This window comes from Sturnus vulgaris, chromosome 19, assembly GCF_052056855.1.
Source record: "Sturnus vulgaris isolate bStuVul1 chromosome 19, bStuVul1.hap1, whole genome shotgun sequence".
In the NCBI taxonomy this organism is placed as follows: Eukaryota; Metazoa; Chordata; class Aves; order Passeriformes; family Sturnidae; genus Sturnus; species Sturnus vulgaris.
Window position 1 is genome coordinate 5,180,089 of NC_142261.1, and position 25,264 is coordinate 5,205,352.

The following is a 25,264-nucleotide window of genomic DNA, read 5'->3' on the forward strand; positions in this document are numbered from 1 at the left end:
CACAATTATATTCCATTGCTGTGTGTGAAATCCAGAATGCCTGCATGGCTTCCAAAGGGAAGCTCTGGAAAACAGCCACTGCACTGGCAGGAGTATTCCTGCAGGGAAGGGCTGACCCTGTTCTCACTGCCCAGCCTAAGATACACTGGAAAATGCCCTACAGGTACTGTCAGTGTACTTCTCTAAAAAGTAGCTTCTGGAAAATTTCAAGTTGCAAATTACTTTATAAATCACAAGCCATTTTTCCTTAATCTTGCCAATTTTAATGAAGAAAACTGTTAGCATTTCAATGTACAAAAGTCCAATAAAACATGATTTTTTTTCTTTTAAATCAGTGAGTGGGTAAAGTTTGGGTTAAACTTATTCAACAGTAAAAGTCTTCCAATTTCCACTAACATAAATTTTTTTCTGATTTGACTAGAGGATAATGACAATCCAGAAATAAATAGCTATAAATACATTCATTGTTCCTATTCCAAAAACTCATCACATAGGGAAGACATAAAACTGAAATTAACTTGTTTGAGTGTTCCTTTACAATGAGAGATGGGCAAGTTAGAGCAGAGTGACTTGGACAGGAGAGAAAACAAGTAGGGCAGAAATTGGTCCAGTATTGACATTCATGAACATACCAGTTAGCAAAATTCATCCTTTAAATGACACTACTCAGTTGATTTTTTATTTGCTTGGGGTATACATAATGAAAGCAGTTTCCTTGGAATCTTTGCTAGGACAGGTATAGCACCCGGAGACACTGTAACCACCCCTCCTGTGTGCGTGTGTGTGGAGTTATATACAGAGTCATGCACCCACACACACGGCCAAGGTCCGGCACCGGCGTCCGTCCGGTCACTCGTCATTGGCAGCGCTCGTTCCTCTCACTTGGCCTTGGTTACGCAGCTGTGGAGAGAGCAAGGGCAAGTTCTGCATTAGCAGCTTCTTCACACACAGCTCCAAACATGCAGGGAGGTTATCTCCAGGGACAAGCAGGACAGGGACTCAGAACGCCACCAGGACTGAGAGTCACACCAAAGCAATGCCGGCTCCTGAATCTCAGTGGGAGCTGTCCTTGGGTAGGACCTGCCCCCAGGGGTGGGAGCAGCTCCCTTCACTGGGGAGCCCACACTGATCAGTGGGATGTGGCACCTTGGGCTGGGATGTTACACCAGTCCCTGTGAGGAACAGCAGCACAGAAGTGCTGGGCACAAGCACCAAGAGGCTGTAACTCCTGCAGTAACCGTTCTGACACAGTTCGGTGTCTATGAAGACTGGGTGGAACTGGATTCCAAGAACTGAACGTGTTTGGAAGGTGATGCTCCACAGCTTCCCTGAGTGACATGGACCAAGTACCCAAATCACTTTGCCACTCTGTGTGCAGCAAAGCGATGCTGGTGTGTCTGACTGGTGCCCAGAAGGGGCTGAGCCAGGGCTCAGCAGCACATCTCACACCTCTGGTGTCAGCACTGGGTGAGCACCAGGCACCAGGGCAGGTGGCCAACGCTGCAGGAATTCTGCTCCCAGCCTCAGTGCCTGCATCAGTGGTGTGTCCTGGGCACTGTGGGTCAGTCCCACCTGCTGATCACCGCACTACAGTACCGAGCAGGAGGAAGGTAAGGCCCACGTGGGTTATGTGGACATTAAGATGATTTCTGCTAGCAATTCCCATCCAAAAGAACATTAATCCCTCTTCTCCTTTTCCATCCAACAGTTGACTTACACAGCTCGCTTTGCCTCAGAACCTACAGAGAACTCCTCTAGACGTCCGCAGCCAAAGTGCCTCGAACGGAACCCTTCTTACGCATCTGAAGTGAAATAAAACGTGAGCTCCACACACAGAACCTGCCACACTGTGGTTAGTATGAGAGAAGGAATGACCTGCAGGGCCAGGATCTGCTTCTCCCTGGCCAGGGCCAGGATAAGCTACAGCTCAAGGGGTTTGGCCATGGTATGATATTTCTTTTTGGCAAGGAGACCTGGGAACTGGAGAGCAGCTGTAAATAATGCTGCTTGAATTTTTACCAAGCCCACGATGCTCCAGCATGGAATCACTGCTCAGGATACCCAGTGTGGCATCTCTACCCTCACATAGGCATGAGAGAGGTTGGTCACAGGGCTCTGGCTGGACCAGATGCTTTCCTACTCTGCACTGATGAGCTGATGCATGTTTCATGGAGCAGAGGTGCTTCTCATCTCCAGCAGCCAGAGACAGAATCCACCAAGTGAAACAAACAGTGATAAAAAGATGGACTGGGATAGAGGAACTCTGGAAGAACACTAATGAGGATTCAGAGAGTAACAGAAAGTAACAAAAGCAGAGATCCTGACTATAAAAATCGACTGAAGATGAAGCACAGGAGCAACAAAAGAACTGGAATGTGCACAGAACCCAGAGAAAGATCAGCTCGGAGCAGAAGGAAGAAAGAGTGTTCATGAGAAGGGGAAGAGTACCAGGACACTGTGTGAGAACATGCACTGCCAGCCCTGCTTTGTGCCTGGTTTGGCTCTCAGCATCACAGAACTGCCTAGGGCAGCCCTGTCCATTCCTGACCACCCTGCAGGAACAGGGGCATGGACATATCTGTGTCACACTGAGCACCTCAACCCTGAGCATTCACTTCCCAGAGGTCCTGGCCATAAAACACTTTGTGGTGAACTGGGGATGTAATGGCAGTTACTGGTGAGCACAATGGATGGAGTAGTTGAATATGAAACAAGATGACAAAGTATTTTGGATAAAACTAGCATTCATATTATTTGGCAGTGATATTTTTGCCCTTAGGTTGTCCAATAATGCACTGCACCACGAACCCATGGAAATTACATCATTTATAGGTGTTTGTAGATACCCCTCTTGCAACAATTGGAAAAACCCCAAGACAGTAGGTCCTCACTCCTCTCACATTTCACAACATCCACAGAAATCGGGGTTAGTGTAACACCATACATTTATCTTGTGCAAAAAAGCAGACCAAAACAACCCAACTTTTTCAACAACACACAAACTCCAAATTCCTGACACTAATATCTTACACGAAAAGCTATTTGCAAAAAACAATTTGCCTTTGCAAAATGAGAAAATATTAAGTAAATACCTTTGATGTTTAAGAATGAAGATAAATGTTACACCCAGAGACACGTGAGCTGGGTTTGGCTTAAGGTAAGAACTAAAAGAGCAGCAAATATTTTGGAAAAAAATATTATAAAGGAGCTACTTACCAGTGAGAAATGTGAAACAAAACATCCACAGTCCACAGAGACACAAAGGAACAATTTCATCATGCACACAGGTGTGTCAGGTTCTGCTGCCTCTCTCCAGCACACCTCTGGTGTGCACTGCTCACTGCCACTACCCTTGCTCAGGGAAACTGGAGAAAGTCTGTTTCAGTGCAAATGAAGAACTATGGATGTGCAAAAGGGAACCCCTTCTGGCAAAAATCAGTTTAGGGAGGACAGCTGTTATGCTTCCTCCTCCAGAGACACCTGGGAACAGGTGGCTCTAGGAACAGGACCAGGCATAAATTAGAATTCAAGAAGAAACCTCCATGATTTGAAAGAACAGCTGCCAAAAATACCCAAATGAGAGAGCACAAGGTCTGCAAGAGTGAGTGAACACCAACCTTGTCCAAGGAGTATTCTGGGGCTGCTGACCCAAACCCTCCAGCTTTATGGGTAAAGAGCATTTGGTGCTACAGCTCAGCACAGAACCGTGAAGAAACACTTCTTCCAAAGCCAGGAAACATCCCTACACAACACAGGCTGTTCCACACTGTTTGCAAAGTCTCTGGACAGCACAAGTGGGGAGGAGGAGCTGCAGCTAGTTTGGTACCAAGAGCAGACACACCAGGCACAGACCACAGGATGTGTCACAGGGCCCCTGTCCACAGCTGGTGTGAAGCAACCAGGTTAGAGGTGTCTGGAATGGGTCAAACCATGCAAACAGAAGCTGTAGCTGAAGACACGTTGTGTTTTGGAAGGACCATGACACTGGAACTGTCTGGGTAACCTGACTGCGTTTGGGGCATGAGGCAATTGTCAAAATGGGGAGAAAATACAACTGCAAATCCGAGAACTGCAAAAATGCCAGCGGGATTTAACATGGGAAAGGTTCATGCCAAAGGTCATGTTCTGGAAAGAATCTACAGAAGAAGAGTCTATGGTGACCCTCCACCTCTGAATGGAGAGAGCAGTGACAGTGCCCTAAGTCTGAGCTTTCTTCCAGACATCAGCCCACAACACATCAGGCCACACAGATTTGGTCCTCACAGCCACTAAAGCAGGAAAACTGACATGAAAATCTCAGCTGATTTTACTGACTTTCTTTTTGGAAGTAAATCTTTGGTTTGGTGTGCTAATCAGAAGTGGAACAGCTGACAGGTGACACAAACTTGCTTGAAAACATGCTTGAAGAGACAAAGTAATCAGATCTAGTGATGACTGGAAATGAAACAAAGCAAGACACGTGATGGGACAGGACAGTAACAGCTTTGAGTTCCAACCAACAAGTGACAAAAGGGCCCTGAACAGAACTTTGTGCAATGGGAGTGGTGCCATAAAGACAGAGGCAGTCAGGGCAGACATCCTGCATTTAATGACATCACAGGTACTTACCTTACAGCACCTCCAGCGTGACAGCACTGAATGCAGGGGGCTTGAAGCACGTGGGGCTGCACTCAAGCAGCCACAGTGCTCACCAGCAATTGCCCAAACACACACACACACAGGCATGGACACCACACAACTTGCCTCAGTTTCTGCACAGATAAATCTGCAGGTAGAAGCATGCACATCTGAGCCTTTAAAAAAAAAAAAAGCTTTCTTACCGCTTCCAGCTCCTTCTGGGTTTCATCCTCCATTCTCCTGATGTCCTCCATAGTCAGCTCAATCCACTTGTCAATCCAACAGAACAGCTGGCGGTGGAAGTTGGTAAATATCCTTTTTTCTTGCTTTAAGAAGATAAACAAGCATTAGATCACAGGTAGGACTTGCTAAAGGCTGGTGAAGTGATAGCAGCTGCTCAGTTTGAAGAGTTAAAATCTTCAAGTGAGTGCTGCTTCACACTAAGATGGATTCAGCCACCTCACACCTCTGGACCCAATTTAAATTCACCTCATTTCTCAAATTCTTTAACATAGAAAAAATGCAAAAATTTCACTATCAAAAAGAGTTTCAAGGAAGTTCACTCATTCATATTACTTGAGAATTATGAAGAATGTTGTTAAAATCTGTTCCAGTTTCAAAGTGGCAGCAGCCAAACCAGTACAGCCACTTCCTGAAGATTTTGCTTTTTTCCCCTAGAGAACTGTTCTGGTACTTGCAGTGAAGCCCCACTTGCAGCAAACCAAGACACAAATGGTTTGACTGGCTTGGGAAATGGAATTCCCTGGCTGTGAGCAATAGGAAACTGCACCACTGTTCCTGCTCAAACCCCCAGATCAACACAGCCCCAAAAGGCAGAAGTACTCACCTTTTGTATAAAGTTTTCGACTTTGTTTTGCAGTCCCCACCACTTAAATTTGATGGTCACCAATTTGTAAGCACACATTTTGGGACACTCCTCATCGGTTGCTAGCTCCTTCTGTTTGGGGATAATAGGGGACATTTTAATACTTTAGAAATTAAATTATTAGAAATTATAATTCTAATTAGCGCATTAAAATGATAATATAATTAATTTATAATAAATTAATTAAATTTAACTATGTTGTTAGGATAATCAGCATTATTACAGAAAAACAACATTCTGATCATTAACTTGGGGTTGTTCCTGACAGCGTCCCTGTGATTCACTCCAGGGCACAGCACTGGGCTGCTCAATCCCTGTGGGGATCTCTGGTGTGGCACACACAGCCCATCCCCTCCTGGGAGAGATTCTGATGGCTGGCAGGGGGCACTGGCAAGCTCTGTGCTGCTACTGGGGACACTGAAGTGTCACATGGGGGATGTGCTGGGCCACAGGAAATTTGTTCCTCAGCTGGAGCTGAGCCAAGCTCTGAAGGAACCACGAACTTCATTCTTCTGCTGATAAAGACTACATAAGGCTGTAACAACAGCTCCTGGTACCTTCCAGTTTGGCCCCAGAGGTCCTCTCTTTGTCTTAACTGACTGGAATAATGCAGGATCTTCATCAGCTTTGTAGTCCTGTAAAATAAAACACTCTGAGAGTCAGAAAACACCACCAGATTCAATATCCCACTGTGTTAAGCTTCTGCTGCCTCACCATGGACAGCTCTGCTCACTCCCTGTGCATGGGGGGAAAGCCAATGGGTACAGAGCTGAAAGGGACAAATGCTTCCAACAGATGGATTTACTGAATTTTACTGATGAGGGGTACGAAAATGATTATTTGATAAAGATGCTGCCACAGAAACTAGGAAAGGATTAAAAACTCTGGGCTTAGTGAAAGCAAGTAAGGTTTATACTGTATATAAAAAGCATTTATCCAAGATTAACATTACACCCACGCAACCCAACTGTAACAGTTTAAGTGGCTTCAAAGCAGAACAACTGCTTGCTACAGAGAAGTCCAAGAAAGTTTAGCAGGATTTAAGATCTCATTTTTAAATTAAGTTTCAGTGGAGCCAAAATCTGCAGAACACAGAGTGAAAGAAACACCTCCAAGAGAAGCAGCTCCGGGCTGCTGAAGACCACATCAGTTTTCAGCTCCAGGTTCTTCCATCAGCACAGAGGAACAGAGGCTACTGCTAGACTAAATTCTGAATCCACACAGCAAGGCTACACATATTAACTGTTAATGCTTTCACAGACATTCTGACATTTACAAAAACCTACTGTAAGCCAAATGGAGCTGAAAAATCCAGGAAGTCCTCTCAGAGGAATATGATTTCACTTACAGAACATCAGCTGTTACACTTTCTTCTCCCCAGTCTTCTCTCATTGTTCCCAGTTCTTTTAACACATCTACCTACACTGCATATTCAAATAGGCTGAAGAAACCCTAATTTATCTAGAAAACTTTACTAGGTGCTCAGATAAACTTCCATATTAAGGACTCAAACATATACTTTGGGAATTGAGCAGGCATTTCCTAGAAGCAGCCAAGTGAGTGAAGACATTTCAGTCTCATTGGTAATCTGTGTTTTATGAACTTTCACAAACCAGGACTCTCCTCTAGTTCTCCCCCTAAGCTGAAACAACATTCTAGTTTGAAGAACTCACACAACAGTCAGCCAACCTCAGCAGGGGCTGCCATGGTGCTCCACAAGCTTTCCCCTGCCTCAGAGTCTGAGGAACCAGCGTATTTGTCACCTGAATTTTAGTGAAACCCACTTATTTATGACTTTAGTATAATAAAGCATGTCCTTTCCACAGACATCACAAAGAGCAAATACACAGCAGCACAGGAGATCCAGCCCTGAGTCCCCTCCTGCTGCACTGAGTACAGCACTGAGCCAAAGCAATTGGCTGTGTACACTTTTTAAAAATAATTTTTTAACAATCCTTGTGTGGGAAAAGAGTCACCTTCTTTATGTTTAAATCACCTTTAAGATAGCTATGCAAATACTACAGCAAAATGTTTTTACAGAAATATATTGAATGTTTTAAACTACTGATCATGACTGCCTTTTAAAAATTTCATTTAGCCACTGGAGAGAAGACAGTAAAGCGAATCAAGCTATAGCAATGGCTAAACAATTTTACTGTGTAACCAATTGCTGGCAGAACTGCTGCTGGTTTGGGGCAGCAACATGCCAAACAAACAGAAACACAAGAATTTCACATCTTAGTGCCAGTTTTATAAATAAAACCAGGTACTGCATTGAGACAACCCTGAATTTATTTTCACTGTGTGAACATCCTGCCAAGGCAGAGCTCACTGTAGTGGTGTGAGGCATGAGGCATTTAAACTGAGCTACATGTGCAGCCTTGATCTGCCTGGTTTATGGAGTGGAATGATTTGTCTGGATACCCCAGGGACACTCAAGTCCACACGGTGCTGCTACCTGCAATCCTACCTCCCATTGCACAGGAACACTGGTAAAAAACAACTGTGCTCTTGCATTTAGGGCCCACATACAAATAACCACAGCTGGAAACACTGGGGAAGAAAATGTTATCTATGAGTAAGATGTAGGAGTGAAAACAGAAATTCCGAGAAAACAGATGAGTCACAGTAAAGTTTTCTATGCTAGAGACAAGAGCTTTGAACCAAGACTTTTTAGAACACAGTTAACCCAAATCCTGTTAAGGACAGGAAAAACCCTTTATAGACTAAAGCCTAGATGGACAGGAGAGCATTGCAGGAACTCCTCTCTACACACAAATCCTACAAGCATGCAAGGAAGAAGACTGGACTAGAGCCAAAGTACAAATAAACAACAGTTCTTTGCAGAGTTTAAGGAAAATATCTATGCAGCAAGAGCTTAACTCCTGACAACAACAAGTCCTTCTTAGGAAGAAAAACAGGCAGCTGCTGGAGCAAATATTACAGCTCAAACCCCTGAAGCTCCCTGGAAAGCCAGAAAGACAAACATCAGCCTGCAGCAGCATAACAAGACAGAGGAGCAAAACCATTTCAAAGAAATACACAAATACCATTTCACAGGCAGTTTCTGCTCAAATTCTCAATACAATATGCATGAGTGCAACCATCTGTTATCAAGAATGAATTAGAGAGTCCCCGAACCACATACAATAAAGTAGTATCACAACAAACCCACAACATGGACGCTTCTTTACAATTCTGTCAGTCTGTAGACCTGCTCATAGTAGTAACAGTGCTCCTGAGAACTCATGGTTCACTATCAAATGGTACAAAAATTCAAAGCACATATACAGGAGAGAATGATTTTTAAAAAACTTTTAGAACTTAACGTGAAAATTACACAAGACTGATGCCTAATCTGCAAACCCATGAAAATTGAACTGAGCATGGGAGTGAGATCACACTAACTAGGTAGATGGACATAAATTCTAGCTTTCCAGCTCAATATTGTATTGGTGTTTTAAGCAAAATCATGTACATACTACTGGTGTTATTGAGCAAAAAGCTCACCTACAGATCCTGTGGAAGGAAACACTTACCAGCACTTCCCTCCAATGTCATCCACAGCTCTGAGTGCTTAGTGCAGCACAACAGAAGATCAAAATCAGGTTTATCCAAGTATATCATATTCCCATATCTTATAACTGAAACAGTCACCAGCACCACTGTACACTGCCTTGACATGCACTCGTGTGTTTTAGGTAGGTTTAGCTAAATGGCTTTTAATAAAAAATGTCTTGCAATCACTCCCATCTCCTGAAGAGTCCTGGAGCTGCAGCACAGCTATCAGGGGAACCACTGCCTGACATCACTTTTGAAAGAATGCCAAGGTTCAAATAAGAAATGACACCAGCCTGCTTATCACGGACGTACATCGTGGTGCCATGCCCAGAACGAGAAGTTAAAGGTCTCTAGGAACAAGGCTGGAAGAGATGAATATTTATAAACATCCAGGACAGAATGAAAAGAGGGGCATAAAACCAAAAGCACATTATATTTGTATACAAACAGGCTGTCCCATGGGATGTGTCATAGCATGATGATTCCAAGGTTCAGCACTAATAACGTGGAGCTGTTTAGCTGCCTATCGTGATAAATTAAGTCTGAAATGGGAGAGATCCACCTATCAAGCTCTGTAACTTGAGAATCTTTTAAGACTACAGAAGAGCAATTCCTATATTCCAATATATTTCCTCAAGATAGAAAAATGGACAGCACACAGAAATCCAAACTCTTAAGGCGTGTGTAATCTGATTCGTACAAAATGGGAATTTTAGAACTTACTTTCAAGTAATAAAGATCCACTATGACCTAAACAAGACATTTAATGTCCTCATTGTACAAAAATAGCTATAAGCCTGAGTTCAATTTGTTTTCTCTACACTCTACTTTTCTACAAATTGTTTCCAAAACCACAGCCTCCTCTGATGTTAATCAAGTGCTCACGTTTGCTTACACTTTAAAAAGTCTTTCTCTCCTGGGAAGTCACTTTTATAGACAAACAACATAAAGTGACACAGACTGTATGCTGGAGATGATTAAGAGAAGGCAGGGTTAAATGTGTATCTAAAGAAAAGTCACAGCTGTCACCCAAATTATTTCTATGCATACTTCAATGAGCACAAGTCAGCACATGCATGCCATCAATAGCTTAAAGAAATTTGTATTTTCATATTTATGCTGACTGTAGTTCTGAAACTAAAGTAACTGCAGCACCACAGGAGAGTGGATAATGTTCATTCACAGAACAAAAGGATACAACTTGAATACACGACAAGTTTTTCAACACTGCTGGATTTTACAGATGTAGCTCCACTCTTTCAGTTCTACTATTACCTGAGGTCGTGCATTTGAGCTTTTCCAGGCAAAACTATGTTTGAGAAAATAAATGTACAAATAGACCTCTCCTTTGGTAACACTGACTATTGCTTTTCACTAAAAAATGGAGCAGATCAAAAAACCTCACCCAGCCACTTAGAATTATAATTCCTAAACAAGCACCATAACAAAAAAAAAAAAAAAAAAACCAACAAACCATACCAAGCACACGATTTCAGACATTACCCCACAGAGTGAACTGGTGATAGCTTGAATATCACTGAACAAAGATGAAGAAACTGCAGGAAAGAAACATCTGACATTCATGTCTCTGTTGGGTGAAATCCACACCATTTTAGCTTATTCACTACCAGCACAAAGCACAAGTGGAATCAGCTGCATGCTACACCCCAGGCCCACCAGAGAACATTTACTTACCCCTGGTTCTACTTGAGTTCTATCTGCAATGTCAATATGGACAACCTCAACACTCTTCCATGTGTTTGGATCTAAATTGTGAACCTGCAACAAAAAGAAGGAATTATTCCCATGCTGGGAATCACACAGTGATGCACCTTGTGCAGTCCATGTGTGTGCCAGGGAGTTTTTCAGGATGCTGTGAAGGCAGCATCCTCCAAACCTACCCTTTCTTCCTCTGCCTTTCTTAAAGGGAATGATTTCCACAATTACAGTTTAATTCAGTCATTAATCAATTTTAAACCAGCACAAAGCATTCACTTCTTGTGCATTCAGGAAACTTGGATTTAAGATTAAGCTGTATTCATCTGTCACATTTGTTAGCCCTAATGAAATCAAGCTCTAATTAGAACAATTACCCATTCCATAATCTGCATTAACTTTTCGAGCTAGAAAGGAGGTGCCAAAATTCCAAGTGCAAATATGCAGATTTCAACAACCTAAGTGATTTCATAGGTTTCCTGAAGCACAGGACTGCCTTGAAGGTGGACCAGATGTAGTCTGAGGGTGTGTAAGAGTCTGAGGATGGAATCAGCTCCACACCTAAACTCAGACACACCCAGAGGAGCTGTTCAAGAACAATCCCCCCTCTGTGCAGCACACCCAGAGGTACAGCTCACCCAAGCACTGGAACTGGCAACTGCTCCTCTCCGGATGGTTTATAAATGTTTATTACTACAGATAAAATTTTCCTGAAGTGACACATGACCCAAATTGACTGGGGAGAAAAACAAGAGCATCACCAGCTGGGACAATTTACAGAGGCAGCTTCAATATTTAACTACACAGTGTTCACAGATCAACTCCAGTAGTCCCGTGAAACCTGTTCTCAAATAAACTTGTCAGCCTAACTCTCAGTAGCATGTCTACAGTAAAATAACATGAAATAACAAAAAAGGACTTGCTGAAAATCTATTTAAGTATTTGCATGAGAATCAAGCATCTGTATTGACTTCTAAACATAAAAACTAAACCTCTTCTCCTGTCCTTGGATCTCCTTAGATGAGACAGCTTGACCACCTTGCAAGGACCTAAAAATGCTTTTCTTGCTTTACTCAATGGTCAGACATTGACTTTATGCAGTAATTATCCACCAGTACCAGGTATAGAATACTTTATCTGTACTAACTGTACAATTGCACTAAGGCTTGGTATCCAAATCCCAACTCACGTTCTCTGTCGTTCCCAAATCTGGTTTATGCCAGGTCTCAATTTTTATGAAGAAGTCATCTTTCATGTATTCATTCTGTAAGAATTAAAAGCAAAACGCACAAGTCTGATTACACCTCTCTGCTCTAAGTTTAGATAAATTATTATCTTCATACAAGCCACTACAAATCCCTGACTAGCAATACAATCTATGAAAATTACCAGAGAAACAGCCCCTTTACCTACACACAGAAACAGGTACATGATAAATCTGAACTAAAGTAGTGAGTATTAAATTAAAACAAGCCATGTTTAAGAAATCCAGCTCTACCTGTGCACACCAGTGGAAATAACCCTGCCATTTGCTGTCCAGCTTCCTCAACCCTGAAGTTCCTTACCTCAATATTCAACTAATATTCAAATTTTTAATTCTGCAGTTAGATGTTACTGTACAGCACAATTACAATCACAAAGCTGGATCATAATGGTCCAGCTGCCACCAAATTGTAGACAGTGACAGAGCCCTGCTGATTCCAGAAGGGAATGCACAAGTATCAGCATGAGTCAAGCTCAACAGTTCAAACTCACTTGTTGTTACTCCTTGTGTCACATCCACATGGTAACAATCTAAACCATGTTTGCAAGTGAGCAGATAAAGCAGTTTAACATTTAACTAATAAGTTTTCATTAAACAGGTCACCAAAACATGTAAAATGGCATTAAAATCTTTAGGACATGCCTCCCATACATCTTAAAAAACAAAACCCAAATCCTGAGCTATGCTGATCCATTTAGATTCCCAATTACCCCACTTCAGATGAGGCAGGAATTCATTTTACAGCAATGGCATTTCAGACAGGCAGGGACTGATTCCATTTCACTGCTCTTCCTGCATTCAGGAGTGTAGAAGCCTCTGATATGTCACTTTTCCCCTCCTACTTTTTTTAGTATTATGTCTTACCAGGACAGACATTATGCATCTGTAATGGTAATTAAAGGCATAAAAGAAGACATAGAAAATGAAGTAATTTCTCTGACAAATTACAGTTCTAATTACAGCCACGTGCAGACAAATAAAGTAACAGGGAGCTCTACACCAGGAGTCCTAGCAAGGCACATATGTCAGGCTGGAGTCTGACAACTGTAGTGGTAGTAACAGACAAAATCTATCTCAAAAAACCCCAATATATAACTGGTAGGATTTCAAATACTCACTGTCACAACTGGTGTCGTTGGAAAACACGTGCAATGAAAAGGAAAAGAAAAGACAGAGCATTATTAGATACAATTGTTTCTGAAAGGTCTCACATACAAAAACACCAAGAAAAGAACACACATGGGGCAGACTCACTTGTTCTACAGTAGGGATATGCATTCCAGGCCTTCTCGTGGAACACCAGGGAGCCTTCTGGAGCAATCATCCTTACAAACCCAGGGACTTTACTGGGAAAACAAACACGGACAATGTGTTTAAAAACCTATCAGCTGAAAATCCTCATTGGTTCCTTCCACTCCAATAAGAAAGGCACATTCTACCCGAATTTGAGGGGTTAAGATGCACGTGGTTGCTTGCAGTAAAAAATACACAGAAACTTCAAAATCTTTCCTGACCACAACATGATTAAGAAAAAAATGAGAAAGGTAATAATAAGGTAACTGAGAACGAGCTGTCTGATCACAAGGAAGGCTGTGCTATCCTTCCTCTTGCAGAGCAGCAAAGACACCTGCTGAGGAAGAGCCCTGCTCAGAGCCCTCACCTCCAGCTCCCTGGCAAGCAGCTCCTGACCTGCAGCATGAACTCTATGTGCCAGTCATCTCTGACTCCTGTCTAGAGCAAGCAAACAATTCCTTCAGCTGTCCCAGACAAGAATCCCACATGTTTAAAATTCACCCATCACATCTCCCCACTCACCAGAACACTCATGCACAATTCAGCAAATTACAAAACGGCAGAAAAACACACACAAGTGTCCCAGAATAGCAAACAATGGAAGGCTACCCTCACCTTTAAACATTTCTTGCTCAATACCAAGGGACTACAACACGCATCAAGGCTTTTCTCACCTCTTTAAATGGTAGATTTTGTGAGTATATTGTCCCTTTTCGCCATCCTGTTCATAAGGCTCATTTTTTAAGACCTGGATTCCTTCTCCACCTCCTGTTTCGTTTTTGCTAGCTTCTGCCACAGAATAAAGTTGCCCGACTTGATACTGAAAATGAAAGAGAAGTCAAATGTTAGCACCAAAGTTGGCCAAAACTTTTAGCACGTTAACAATTAGCTGTTTCCTTTGACAATTCAGTAGCACAAAAAAGATTATCAGCAAAGTAAAATACACCATATAAAATATATTTAATGAATTCTGACAACTTTTGGGCAACACGTATCTGCAGCTCACTAACACCAGGTTTACACCCAGGCTGTTCCACAGCAACCCAACACTTTGGTGCACACCATAACTTCATTTTTCCTATCCCAAGAGCTAAGTGCATTTGTTATTCTCAGCTGCACCAAGAAATATCAATTTTGAGTTTAGATTTTGGAGTGACCGATTTCCAGCTCTGAGCCTTCCCAATTCACACTTTCAACCAACTAAATGCTGCCCTTACAGGACCCAGGACACACACACTACAGAACAAGCATAACCTTTCCCTCAGAAGCACGTTCAACACGCTGTCATGACAGACATCCTATCATGACTCTCATTTAAATGTGCTTCAGTGCCATTTGAATTGCTGGCTTCAGATCTGGGAAGACAATTCCTACACCTGAGTGCTGGATCAGCAGCAAAGTGCTGCCACAGGGCACAACTCTACTGGCAGCAGTGGAAGGCTCAGAACACCTCAAGGCTCTGTGCTGCATTTGCTTCCTTGGAAATTCCCTGATCAGAATAAGGCTCACCCCTGTGTCACTCATCTCTGTCAGCACAGCCACAGCACAGGGAATGTCTGGTCACATTTCTGGCACAAACCCCCTCCCACCCCTTAGTCCAAATAAAGCAAAGAGGAACAGGACATACCTCTTGCACTGAGCAAGGTAAAACCACTCGGCTGAAAGAGGAAAAGAGAAAATTCAGTAAAATGAATCGTTAGACTTCACCTGCAGATAACAGACATAACACAGATGTTCAAGAGAGGTGTCAAAAGGAGCCAATTCAACTTCTCTTCAGAAATCTCTGACAGGGAGGCTTTGGGTATAATAGAACAAACCCAAGTAAAGTTCAACGCCAGATACATTACGAAAGTAAAAACAAGGGATGGAAGATAGTAGAAGCCGCACAAAAGAGCCAGGAAATCTGGGATCTACTTCCAGCTCTGTCATAACTTTGTGTTATGCTAAATTTGTTTATAAACTTTTGAACCTACACATTACCTTTACTACCGCTGAGGCTAAAGTTACTGGACTCTGAAGTAGTTAGCAGCCAAAATGTGGGATAGAGAAATAAACCAGCTTTGCTGGCAGGAGCCGCCACGGGAAAGATCTACCCAGTGGCGTGGAACTCCGGGCGCCACCAGAACAGGGAACAGGGAGCAGGGAAGGGCTGTGGCCCCACCGCGGGGCTGTCACCGCTGCCATCCCAGCTGCTTTCTAAGGAAAACGGGGAGAAATGTCCCGCGGCCCCGCCGCCTCCCCACGGCCCGACCCGAGCGCCGGAGCTCGCGGAGCTGCCGGTACGGGGCCGAGCTCTGCCTGCAGCCAGGGACCGCCGGCACCGCTCGGTCCGCGTCCCCGCCCGCTCGAACGGCCTTTCCCGTGAGGGCGGCACGGAGCAGCGGAGCGGCCCCGCGCCCCGGAGGAAGCGGCGACCCCGGGGCCACACGGCAGGAGCGGCACAGGGCGGGCCCCGGCGGCGACGGGCGCGGCCGGGGGAGCGCCGTCGGGACGTGGCCCGGGCAGGACGGTGGCAGTCGCTGTAGCGGTGGAGGTGACGGCGGTCCCGGTGCCCGCTCCCCTCAGCCCCGGCCCCCCCGGCGCTCCCGCCGCCCCCACTCACAACTCCTTGATCAGCACCATCTTCCCGCCGCTCCGCGCACGCGCCGCACCCGAGCCAGGCCCCGCCCCCGCCCCGCCGGCCAATCGCGCGCTCTCCTCAACAGGAGGCGCGCACGCGCCAGGCGCCGCCAATCCGAGGGCGCTCAGCTCCCGCGAGCGCACACCTCACCCGCCAGCAGCCAATCAGAACGCGTCGGGCCGGCTCCGGTGAGCATCCGCCCTCCCGTCGTTGCCGACGGGGTGACGTCATCGGCGGGCGCCGCACGCGGGGGGCCGGTGAGGGGCGTGAGGGGCCCGGCCCGGCGGGGAGCGGCGCTGGGGCTGGTCCAGGGCACGGTTCCGGCGGTTCCGGGTACCGAGCGCGAGCCTACACGGCAGCGGGACGGACCCTCCGCAGTGCGTGGCGGGCGGGGACGGGCCGGTGCTGCACACCCTGCGTTGGCCGCTCCGCGGTGTCAGGCCCCCACGGACCGCCGCCGTTGCCGAGTAGGGTCACCCCCATCGCCTTCCCAGCGTGTGGAAATGAGAAGCTGCAGTGTTGATGAATTTCGGGGAGCCCGTCCCCGCTGTAACACCGAGCACCGTGTCCGGCTCCGCCGGCCTTGGCACTGTCGCTCTGGGCGAGTGCTGCCAGCAGCGCCGCTGTGCCTCTGCCGGTCCCCTCCTCTGTCACACGGGGGGAAGCTAAAATTCCCTTTTACGATCTGTTTCAAGCAAAATCCTTTACCCGCGGATCCCAGTTAACTCTGGACTGCCCCTGTATTGCCACGCAAAGGAAAGCACACCAAATCCGTAGCAGACTCGGTTTCCACGGCCAATGCCGCCCTCTTGTGAGACCACTTGTAGCCTCCACCGCAGTCACAAGAAGGACGACAGGGATTAATTACGATCAGACAACCTAACAAGCTTCAGCCAGGCCGGGGCTTCGACCTTCAGCTGGCATTAAAAAATACAAAATGAAAGGAGTCTGCAGGTCTAAAAGCTCAGAAACATTGAAAGAAGGCTGAAATTAGCCCCAATTGGAGCCCTTCCAGGCTGTGAGGAACCTGGAACACTGCTCCTGGAGGAGAGGAATTCCATGGTACCTCGGGGGTGCTGTGGGACAGTGATAGGGACAAGTTCTACTGAGGCTCCTGGCTGGGGGGTAGAGGGATGGGACCACCAAAGTGTGCTCAATTTGGATTTATCCTGGTTTACATAATGATTGAAGTTATCCTGTGGCAAAATGTTGCCGTAAGAACAAACCAGCCAGGAAACATACTTCCACTTTGAGGTTCTCAAAAACTGTAATTCAGGGAGAACTACAGGATTTACTTAAAATAATGTATTCTAAATATATTGATTTGCTTTCTAGTTCCTGAGCATTAGCTTTCTTTTTTTTCCCCAGATGTTTTCAACAGCCATACAGACTTCTACTTTCCCTCTGTTTGAAATGCACGCACATATGTAAAACCAGGTAAACTGGAAAGGAAAAAACAACCACAAGCTCCACTTGTGTGCAATGGTGCATCCTTTTCCCCAGAGGTGACCCATGACCCTCTCTGCAGCCCCTCTGGTTCCCCTTCCCCTGGAGAACCCATTGTCCCCCACATTTCCTCTGACAGGAGCCAGAACCAAGGAGGCATTTACACAACAGAAATCCCGATAAAATTCAGCGTTGCCAAACTCCCACATAAATGTCAGTAAGGAAAACCCTTGGCAGGCTCTTCCCATGGACTTGTATTTCCATGGAAGTCCTTGAATGGTGACTCAGGGTGCCCTGGCTCTGGCCATGAGGCACAGCAGTGATCAGGGCTGTGCTGGGGCACAGTTGGAGGGGGTTGTAAATCACTGTTTCCCCAAGCATTCAAGATTTTCCTTTATTTGGTTTTTCAAAACGCTGGCAGTGTGCATTCCCTGCTGCTGCTCCTTCCCCATATGGACAACATTTGTCTGGTGTTTGCTCAGTCCCCAAACCCTCTGTTTACAGCTGCATCCTGCCACACACGACAGTGACACAAGTAGCCACATCCAGCTGACCCCAGAGCTGGCACAGACAAACCACTTGAGCCCAGCTCCACCACAGCCCCACTTGAGGAAGGAACGCTTCCCCAGGAGCTGCTCCTCATGGCAGGGCTCCAGCCCAGGCTCACCCTGGGCAGAACCAGCACTGCCAGTGGCCCCTGGCTGCTCTCAGAGGCTGAGTGTGCAGTCCTGTGGCCCCAGTACAGCTTTGCGGGTTTGGTTTCACTGTCTCCAAAGGGCACTTTTCACATGGAAGCAGAAGGAAGATTTAACTCGTCAAGTTCCAGCTGGCAGCAGTATGGGGAGACTCATCCCTTTAACACCGAGTTCTCTCACAACCCTCAGAGCTCCTCCCCGCCCTGTGAGTCCTTCTGCTGTGACTACAAGAAACACGAGCAATTACTGGCTCTCCCACCACCTGTCAGGAGAACGAAAAGCATTTCCAATGAGCACTGGTAACAGGAACACTGCACAAAAAGGGGAGGAAAGTTCCACAGTGAGCTGAGGAGAGCTGCCGTGAGTTTCAGCCACAGGATGCAGTCACACAGGGGAGTCAACAACCACCCATCCCCAACATCCTTCCAGATTAAGAGACTGAGGCACTGAGAGAACTCATGCTTTAATAGACACTGAAATCACAAAGAAGAAAAGGCCAAATGCCTTAGCAATTTCAATAAAAATATGAAAATCTTTTTACATGGTAAATTTCATAATATAAAAAGTTTAATGCTGTCTGGAAACAGAGTTTTAATTTACAAAGAAAGTCCATAGAGGCCAAACATGGCTAACACTGCACATAGGGAGAGCGAGTGCTGAAGGGCTGCTGCTGGGAAGCCTCTGCTGACCATCCTCTCTGGGTCACTGTCTCCAGTGCTCTTCTGCAGCTGAGGGGACGAGTGTCCACACACACGTGCAGCCCTGCTGGGCAGCATGGCAATGCAATGAACCCGAAACTGCTCAAACCCATTATCACCATCCAGCTGAAACTACCAGTGCTTCCTAACAGATTCACAGACATCTCTGTGCCCCTGGATCTGTTCTGCAACTTGGAAGAGATGTTCACAGAACGAGCTTGCCCTAATGAAAGAAAATATGGCCTAGAGTGATATGCATGGGTGTAACACCCCATCAATGCTTTCTCCTTGTTTCAGTAAGGTATGATTAAACAGAAGGAAAACCAATATCAGGCCAGAGGTACAGGCTAACCAACAAAATCAAATTAAACTAGATTTTGATCACAGGGGTTGTTTACTGTTCCCATTTAGTTGGAGCTAAAGACAGTCAATAAAAAAATCAGAAATCTCAACACAGTAAAACATACAGGGCAAAACCAAAACATTTTGTGGCCTTGGGGAACGGTTGCATGTGGCAGGTTTAATGTGAAAGTGGTTAATACCTAATTGTTATTGCTCACTGTATTACGCAGTGTTGTCACTGGTACCATGCACAAATACAACAACGACAAATGCATTAAACCCACAGAAGGAATTCTAATAGCAAATGGAGAGCACGTGATTTTCATTTTCTGAATTTCTCCACGTATTGGGCAAACCTGATAAAACTCTTTTTTCCTCACAAAGGGGTCGTTTCTCATTCAGGAGGTGGAGGAGTGAGGGACAAGGTGTGCAGTGTCTCCCAGCCACGAGTAAGCATGCATTTCATGGCTCCTGGCAAGCCAATGGAAGTGACCTGTGCCAAGTCAAAGGAGACCTATTTCCCAAAAGACTTGTTCTAGTGACACTCACCTTCCATATTTATACAACATCAAATTCCCCAAATACTGAACTTTCTCTACATCCAAACCCTTCCCTGCTTCTAATGCTCCCCCCTCCTTAAAAACAACAACAGAAGAACCAGTCCCCCACACCCCCCACCCCGATTTAGCTCTGTCTGAAAGCTTTAAGCCAGCATGAAACCTGCTGGAGAACAGAAATGGGTTGTAACAAAATGGCAGCATAGATTTTCTACAGGTTAAAAGATCCTTTAGTTATGGAAGTAAACTACAACAAAGAGGCTTATTTCTGGCGTGTTATGCAGCACTACAGGGAGTATTTGCTGTTGCTATAAACAAAAAGCTGCCCACTTCCATCCTGGGTGTTCCTGGGATGTCGTTTCGAAAAGTTTATGCTGGTTAGAAACAGAGCAGGTCACATGAAGTTTCTCAGCAGTCCTGTGACCACAGCAAGTGGCATGATCAACAGCACCACTGTCTCCACAAGGGACAGACACTGTGCTGACTCATTTTGGCCCACTATTCTAATTTTTCCTGCCTAATGACACGAAGGTGATGTTTAGCACCAAACCATCATAGGAAGATGTCATGTACAGACAAATAACTTGCATCATAATGAGTTGAACAGATTGACTCAACTGTTCTGCTACATTGTGTATGAGTAGGTAACTATTCTTTCCCTCTGCACTGAAAACTTTGGTGATCCCCCCACCCTTGTAGTTGGCTGTAACAACCCAGCCGAGTATCCTTTGCCTTTAGTGCTTGTGTTCATTTCTTGCGACAATAAAAAGGAAAACATTCTCCTGAAACCAGCAGACTCCAGAATATTCTCACAGCATGCATCTGATTATGCCCTGTGAGTAAGCGGAGCCTAAGCATTTTCATGTTTCCATATCAGAAATTCTCTGCCCTGCTATGATGCTTTTCCTCCAAGATCCCTAAGAAAATCACAAATTATCAGATCCATGTTTACAACAAGAGCATCCAGCCATGCTAAGTACAATTCTCTGCATCAGCAACGTACCTTTGGTACGTCCACAGAGCTGCCTGCACTCTCCATTCAGCTGCAAGACTGGAAGTTGACATAAGATCCAGCTAAAACTCAGGGCCTAATGAATTCAGCCTCACAACACCTCTGTGAGGTAGGTAGGTAAGTATTACTATCCCCATTTAGATAGAAAGGGAAGACGAGGCACGGAGAGGTGAAGTGATTAGCCTTCAGTCACTCAGCCAATTCTGGGAGTGCAGAATAGACACCAAAAACCTTGGTGATACAGTGCTCTGACTTCACAGCCTGTGAATACCTTGTGTGGATCTGAGCTCACGTGGTGGGGTCAATGCTGCTGCATGCCCACGGCTTCAGTGCATGTAAATGATCACTGGGATCCTGATCACATCACTGCATTCCACAGCCACTTAGAAACCATCTCCAGCCTGCCCCTAACTCCTAAACCCCACCTAGCCTAGGGAAGCTGACTACATATCGCCCTGGGGGTGCTCTTGGTCCCCTTTCCTTCACATGTCAGAGGGCACTCGGGTTCTGCATCCAGCCCCTCCACTTGCTGCCTCGCCTTCTGGCTCCAGCTGCACCAACAGCTGCTCACACTGGCCCACCTGCTCCAAAGGAAATTTGTTTCCACACCTGCTCCAAAGGAAACCTGCCTCCACAGCAGGGAAAAGGTTCTCAGACCTGCCTGTGCTGAGCCCTGGCAATTTAGCAGGATCAAGGAGGGATGTTTTTGGTCAGGTGATGTCTGAATCACACACACTGATGTCACATTCTTGCCTGCTGTGGAACTGCAAAATAATGTTCTGAGCTGCAGCATCTGCAATCCTTTTCTGTGTTTACTGAGCAGACAGAGGTGTAAGTACTGCCCCAAACTTGCCAGGATAAAAAGTTCACCTTCACAATATGGTGTGCCAGAGAGACCAGAGCACTCAATAAAACCAGAACTTGTCTCTCTGACACACACTCACTACCACACACGCAGGCTCACCCAGTTTGTTAGGCCCCAAACATTTTCTTTGAGCAGACCAACCAGCAAAGTCTCATCTGAGGGCTTTCCCTCCAAAAAAGTTACCTGAGATGCAGATTTTAGAATGGGGCACCTCTCTCCTCTTGTCTTTGTTTCACCAGTCTCTAAATGATGCAACAGAACTGCCAGATCCTGCTGCTGTGGAGTTTTACTGACAGCAGTTTCTGGTTTGGCCAACCTGGCAGAGGTATCTAGAGGCATGTGGTCGTGTCCTCTGTCAGCCTTTGAAAGCAGTTGAGTAAATGGCTCATCGTTCTCCAAGCAGAGACTTGTACCTATGTTCTTTGTGGTACACAGGAATGTTCTGCCTCCTCTCCCTTTCCTCTCCAACCCCTGATATGTGTAATTTCTGTACAAAAAGCCAGCTGGAAAACTTCTTATTAAGAAATATGAGAAGGTGACTTAAAAGCCAGTATTTAATGAACAGACAACCAGATGCTTTGCACCTGCTGCTGCAAATACTGAATACTACAAAGAACCTGTTATCAGGCGAGTCTGGCCAAGGTCCTGATAAGGGAAACAAAAACCCAAGTGTGTGAGGCCGTGTGCCCCCACAGTGACAGCAGGCCAGCCTGTCCCATCTCTGGGCACTGCCAGTGAGGGCATGACCACGGCTGCTTAGCTACTGGTTCTGTTTTGGTAAAGGCAAGTGGGCAGAAGCAAATACTTCAACAAGACTGTAAGTCATCAGCTGGTACTTGGGACATTTCAACACTTGGAGGAAGGGAAAAATCTTCCTGGTGACAAAAATTTATACCCATTCCCAGCTGGCAGCCTCAGGGGACGCACGGCTCCCAGAGTGTTGCCAGGTGAGGAATGAGCTGAAGTCACGGCATTTGTGGTTTCAGGGCGTCTGTGTCCATTTGGAGGGATCTTCTGTGGTGAAGCAGCGAGGTGTTGCCCAACAGACAGGTCCTTCAGTTCCAGCTTCTCTGCACTTTCTTCTTTGCTGTGCCGTGGTGATAAATTGAGCAAGCTGAGGACATCTTTCTTAGAAGTCATTGTTCCAGGAGCTCCTCGGAGAATCTTTATTGGGCCAGTGGAGTGGTGGGGAGTGCTTTGCCAGAACATCTTTAAGTTGTGAATTGCTTGCACTTTTTCATCGATGGCAGCCAATTTTAATTTGTCTATGTCTGGGGCATCAGCTGGGCTTGAGCGAGCAGAACCAGCTGAGGAATAAGAGAGAGCAGGAGATGGAGTGCTGCCACCAGGAGACTGATGCCCTGAGCTCGGAGAGATATTTCTCGGTGATTTAGAAATGTGAGCACTATAAGGAGAGCTGGGGTACTTGAGTTTAAAGGGAGGCTGCTCAGTAAGGGACCCATGTGAATCACAACCTGGAGACGGCTGCCCACTGTACTGCCCTGTGCCTTCTCTGTTTGACATCTCCGACGTTGTGGGGCTGTTATAGCCAGAGCTCACCTTCTGAAGGGATGAACTCCTGGTTGGAGGCTTTGGTTTAATTGCAAGAGGGGAGGACTGGTTCCTCTGGCTGGAGCTGAGCGGGCGGCTGAAGGCGCTGGTCTCGGAGGAGCGGAAGGCGGACACGCCACCCGGGCTGGCAGCCCCATCGTCCGAGCTGGTGCTCTTGCTTACCTGGCTGCTGCTTCTCTGAAGACGTTCAACAGCAATCAGGTGACTCTGAGTTTCCTCCAGAATTTTTTGGGCCAACTCTTGCGGATCAAGCTTTGGATTACTGTCCTCCTGGGATTTGACGGTGCTGTCAGTCTCGGTGCTAGACTGGTCAGATTCCCCAGTATCAGAACTTGCAAGTTTCCCAACTTTTTGGAAAGGTGAATTTGGGCTGGGGATGAGAGTCATTTTAACAGGAGAATTTGGAGTACTTATGCTCCCTTTGGAGTTGATGGACACTTTAATGCCTCCGTTCTGACTAGTTTTGGGCTGTTTGTGATCAGGGGAAAATCTTGGTTTTATGTTTTCTTGGTAACTGGCCAAAGGCTCATTGCTGATTATAGAGAAACCTTCATACTCTTCCTCATCTTTGCTGGCTGCAGTGGCTTGTGGTGACAGCTGGCTCTGAGCTGCAGTCCTGTGTGGGTAGATATTCTTGGGCCTCTCATAATCCTGCCGTCCTCTGTGTCCTGCCCCATCCAGCGTGTTCTCTGGCTTGGAAACAAAGCTCATGGAAGAAGCAATGGAGCTCAGGCTGTACACAGAAATGGCATCTGAGGCAATGCTGTCTGGACAGGTAGGAGAGAATGGAGGGTTTTGATACTGGGGTACAGGGTTGGAAACAGACTGAGCAGAAGCCAGTGACTCCAGTGATGAGGAACTGTCCAGGCTAAGGCGCTTGGGCAGCTCTGTAGAATCTAAAAAAAGAAAAGACAACAGTATGTACAAACATGCCCCTAGATACACCATAAAATCAAACAGAATCAGGTAACATTCTATCAGAATTAAGAGAAAATGCTATGCAACATGCCCTCTGGTTCTATGCTACCTCAGAATAACCAACTACTACTTAGGTAAGGAAAAGGAAGTGCACAGCCCAAGAACTTCTGTCCAGTTATCTCAGATGAAAGCTGTCAGTTCATTATCATTATATCTCAAAACAAAGAAAGAGTTACAAGGTCCTCCAGACTCTATCTCCAGCTTCTGCTCAGACAAGTTTTTCCCATACAAAAATAACATTTACTCCAGTGACTCTGTGTCACTTTGGTCTATGTGACATGAGTGTGACCTCTGCAAAGATGAGAGTGTGAGATTTCAGCAGGAGCCATTCTGATCAAATCATCCAATGACACAAGAGCAAAAACACACTGAGCAGCTTTACCAAAAAGTGCCAGCAAGGATTGTAGAGCAAAGTGCATGGTCCTCCTGGTAGCTTGTTTCCCAGTTTTCAGAATGACCTCCTCTTGGCCAACTTCACAAAGGTCAAAACCTGTAGTGGGACATGGAACAGAAAATTACAGCTCAAAGAAAGACCCTCTGTCTCAAATAAAAGTAATCTCATTTGTAACAAAGACAGAACAGAGATGGCAGCCTCAGCCTTGGAAAGATGACTTCACCTCTCCTTGTTGTCTGTTTTTTATTACTGTTTAGCACACCTTCTCCAGGTGTTGGGAGCTTTTTGGCACTGGGCTGGGAACACACACACTCATCAACAAATCACTCCTGTCAATAATTCTATAGTTGCAAATTATTTGGAGTTGTTGGGAAATTATATACCGAACACATCTCAAGGGACAATATCCTCCATGCCAAACCATTTACTATTAATTCCAGGTTTTCTCACAGAAATGGAGCTGAAGAGCACAGACCTTGGAATTTGGCAAATGCAGGCTGGGCTGAGTCTTATCAGTGCTTCAAGCCCCGACATGAGACACCAGCAATGGTTTTGGAGAGACAACAGAAAGAAGTGTTTTCCTACCTAGAGCTGCCAGAAACTCATGACAGCCAGGCAGCCTCCAGAGCTGGACACTGATGGAGACCTGGATTGGTGCAGAGGGGAAATCTTGCTCCTTCTCGCCTGCCTGAAGTTGAACCAGGACTTGATGCAGCTGAAGACAGCAATACAGACATTAGCCATTCCT

At 45.7% G+C, this 25,264-nt stretch overlaps 2 protein-coding genes across 5 annotated transcripts in view; both read right to left on the minus strand.

Annotated features, from left to right (window-relative positions):
• Positions 1–240: 240 nt before the first annotated feature.
• PITPNB (phosphatidylinositol transfer protein beta) lies at positions 241–16,053 on the minus strand. 2 transcript variants are annotated; one of them, XM_014875073.2, is made up of 12 exons: positions 15,940–16,053; positions 14,965–14,995; positions 14,012–14,157; positions 13,299–13,390; positions 13,163–13,170; positions 11,970–12,044; positions 10,760–10,843; positions 6,061–6,138; positions 5,465–5,575; positions 4,821–4,943; positions 1,718–1,802; positions 457–900 (listed from the first exon to the last, which is right to left on the minus strand). In XM_014875073.2, exons 1-11 carry the CDS (start codon positions 15,957–15,959, stop codon positions 1,755–1,757), a joined length of 816 nt encoding a protein of 271 aa, XP_014730559.1. In that variant the 5' UTR covers positions 15,960–16,053; the 3' UTR covers positions 457–900; positions 1,718–1,754. The 2 variants fall into 2 exon arrangements, with proteins under 2 accessions (XP_014730558.1, XP_014730559.1); XM_014875072.2 differs by lacking the exon at positions 1,718–1,802 and having other exon boundaries at positions 241–900.
• A 2,489-nt stretch (positions 16,054–18,542) lies between these two features.
• Positions 18,543–25,264, minus strand: part of TTC28 (tetratricopeptide repeat domain 28) — a 108,571-nt gene continuing 101,849 nt past the window's right edge. For all 3 annotated transcript variants that reach the window (XM_014874936.2, XM_088176324.1, XM_088176325.1), the window contains 3 exons: positions 25,102–25,231; positions 24,505–24,612; positions 18,543–24,040 (listed from right to left, as the gene is read on the minus strand). In XM_014874936.2, coding sequence (XP_014730422.2) covers positions 22,419–24,040; positions 24,505–24,612; positions 25,102–25,231 — 1,860 coding nt within the window. In that variant the 3' untranslated portion in view covers positions 18,543–22,418. The remainder of the gene's footprint in view (positions 24,041–24,504; positions 24,613–25,101; positions 25,232–25,264) is intronic.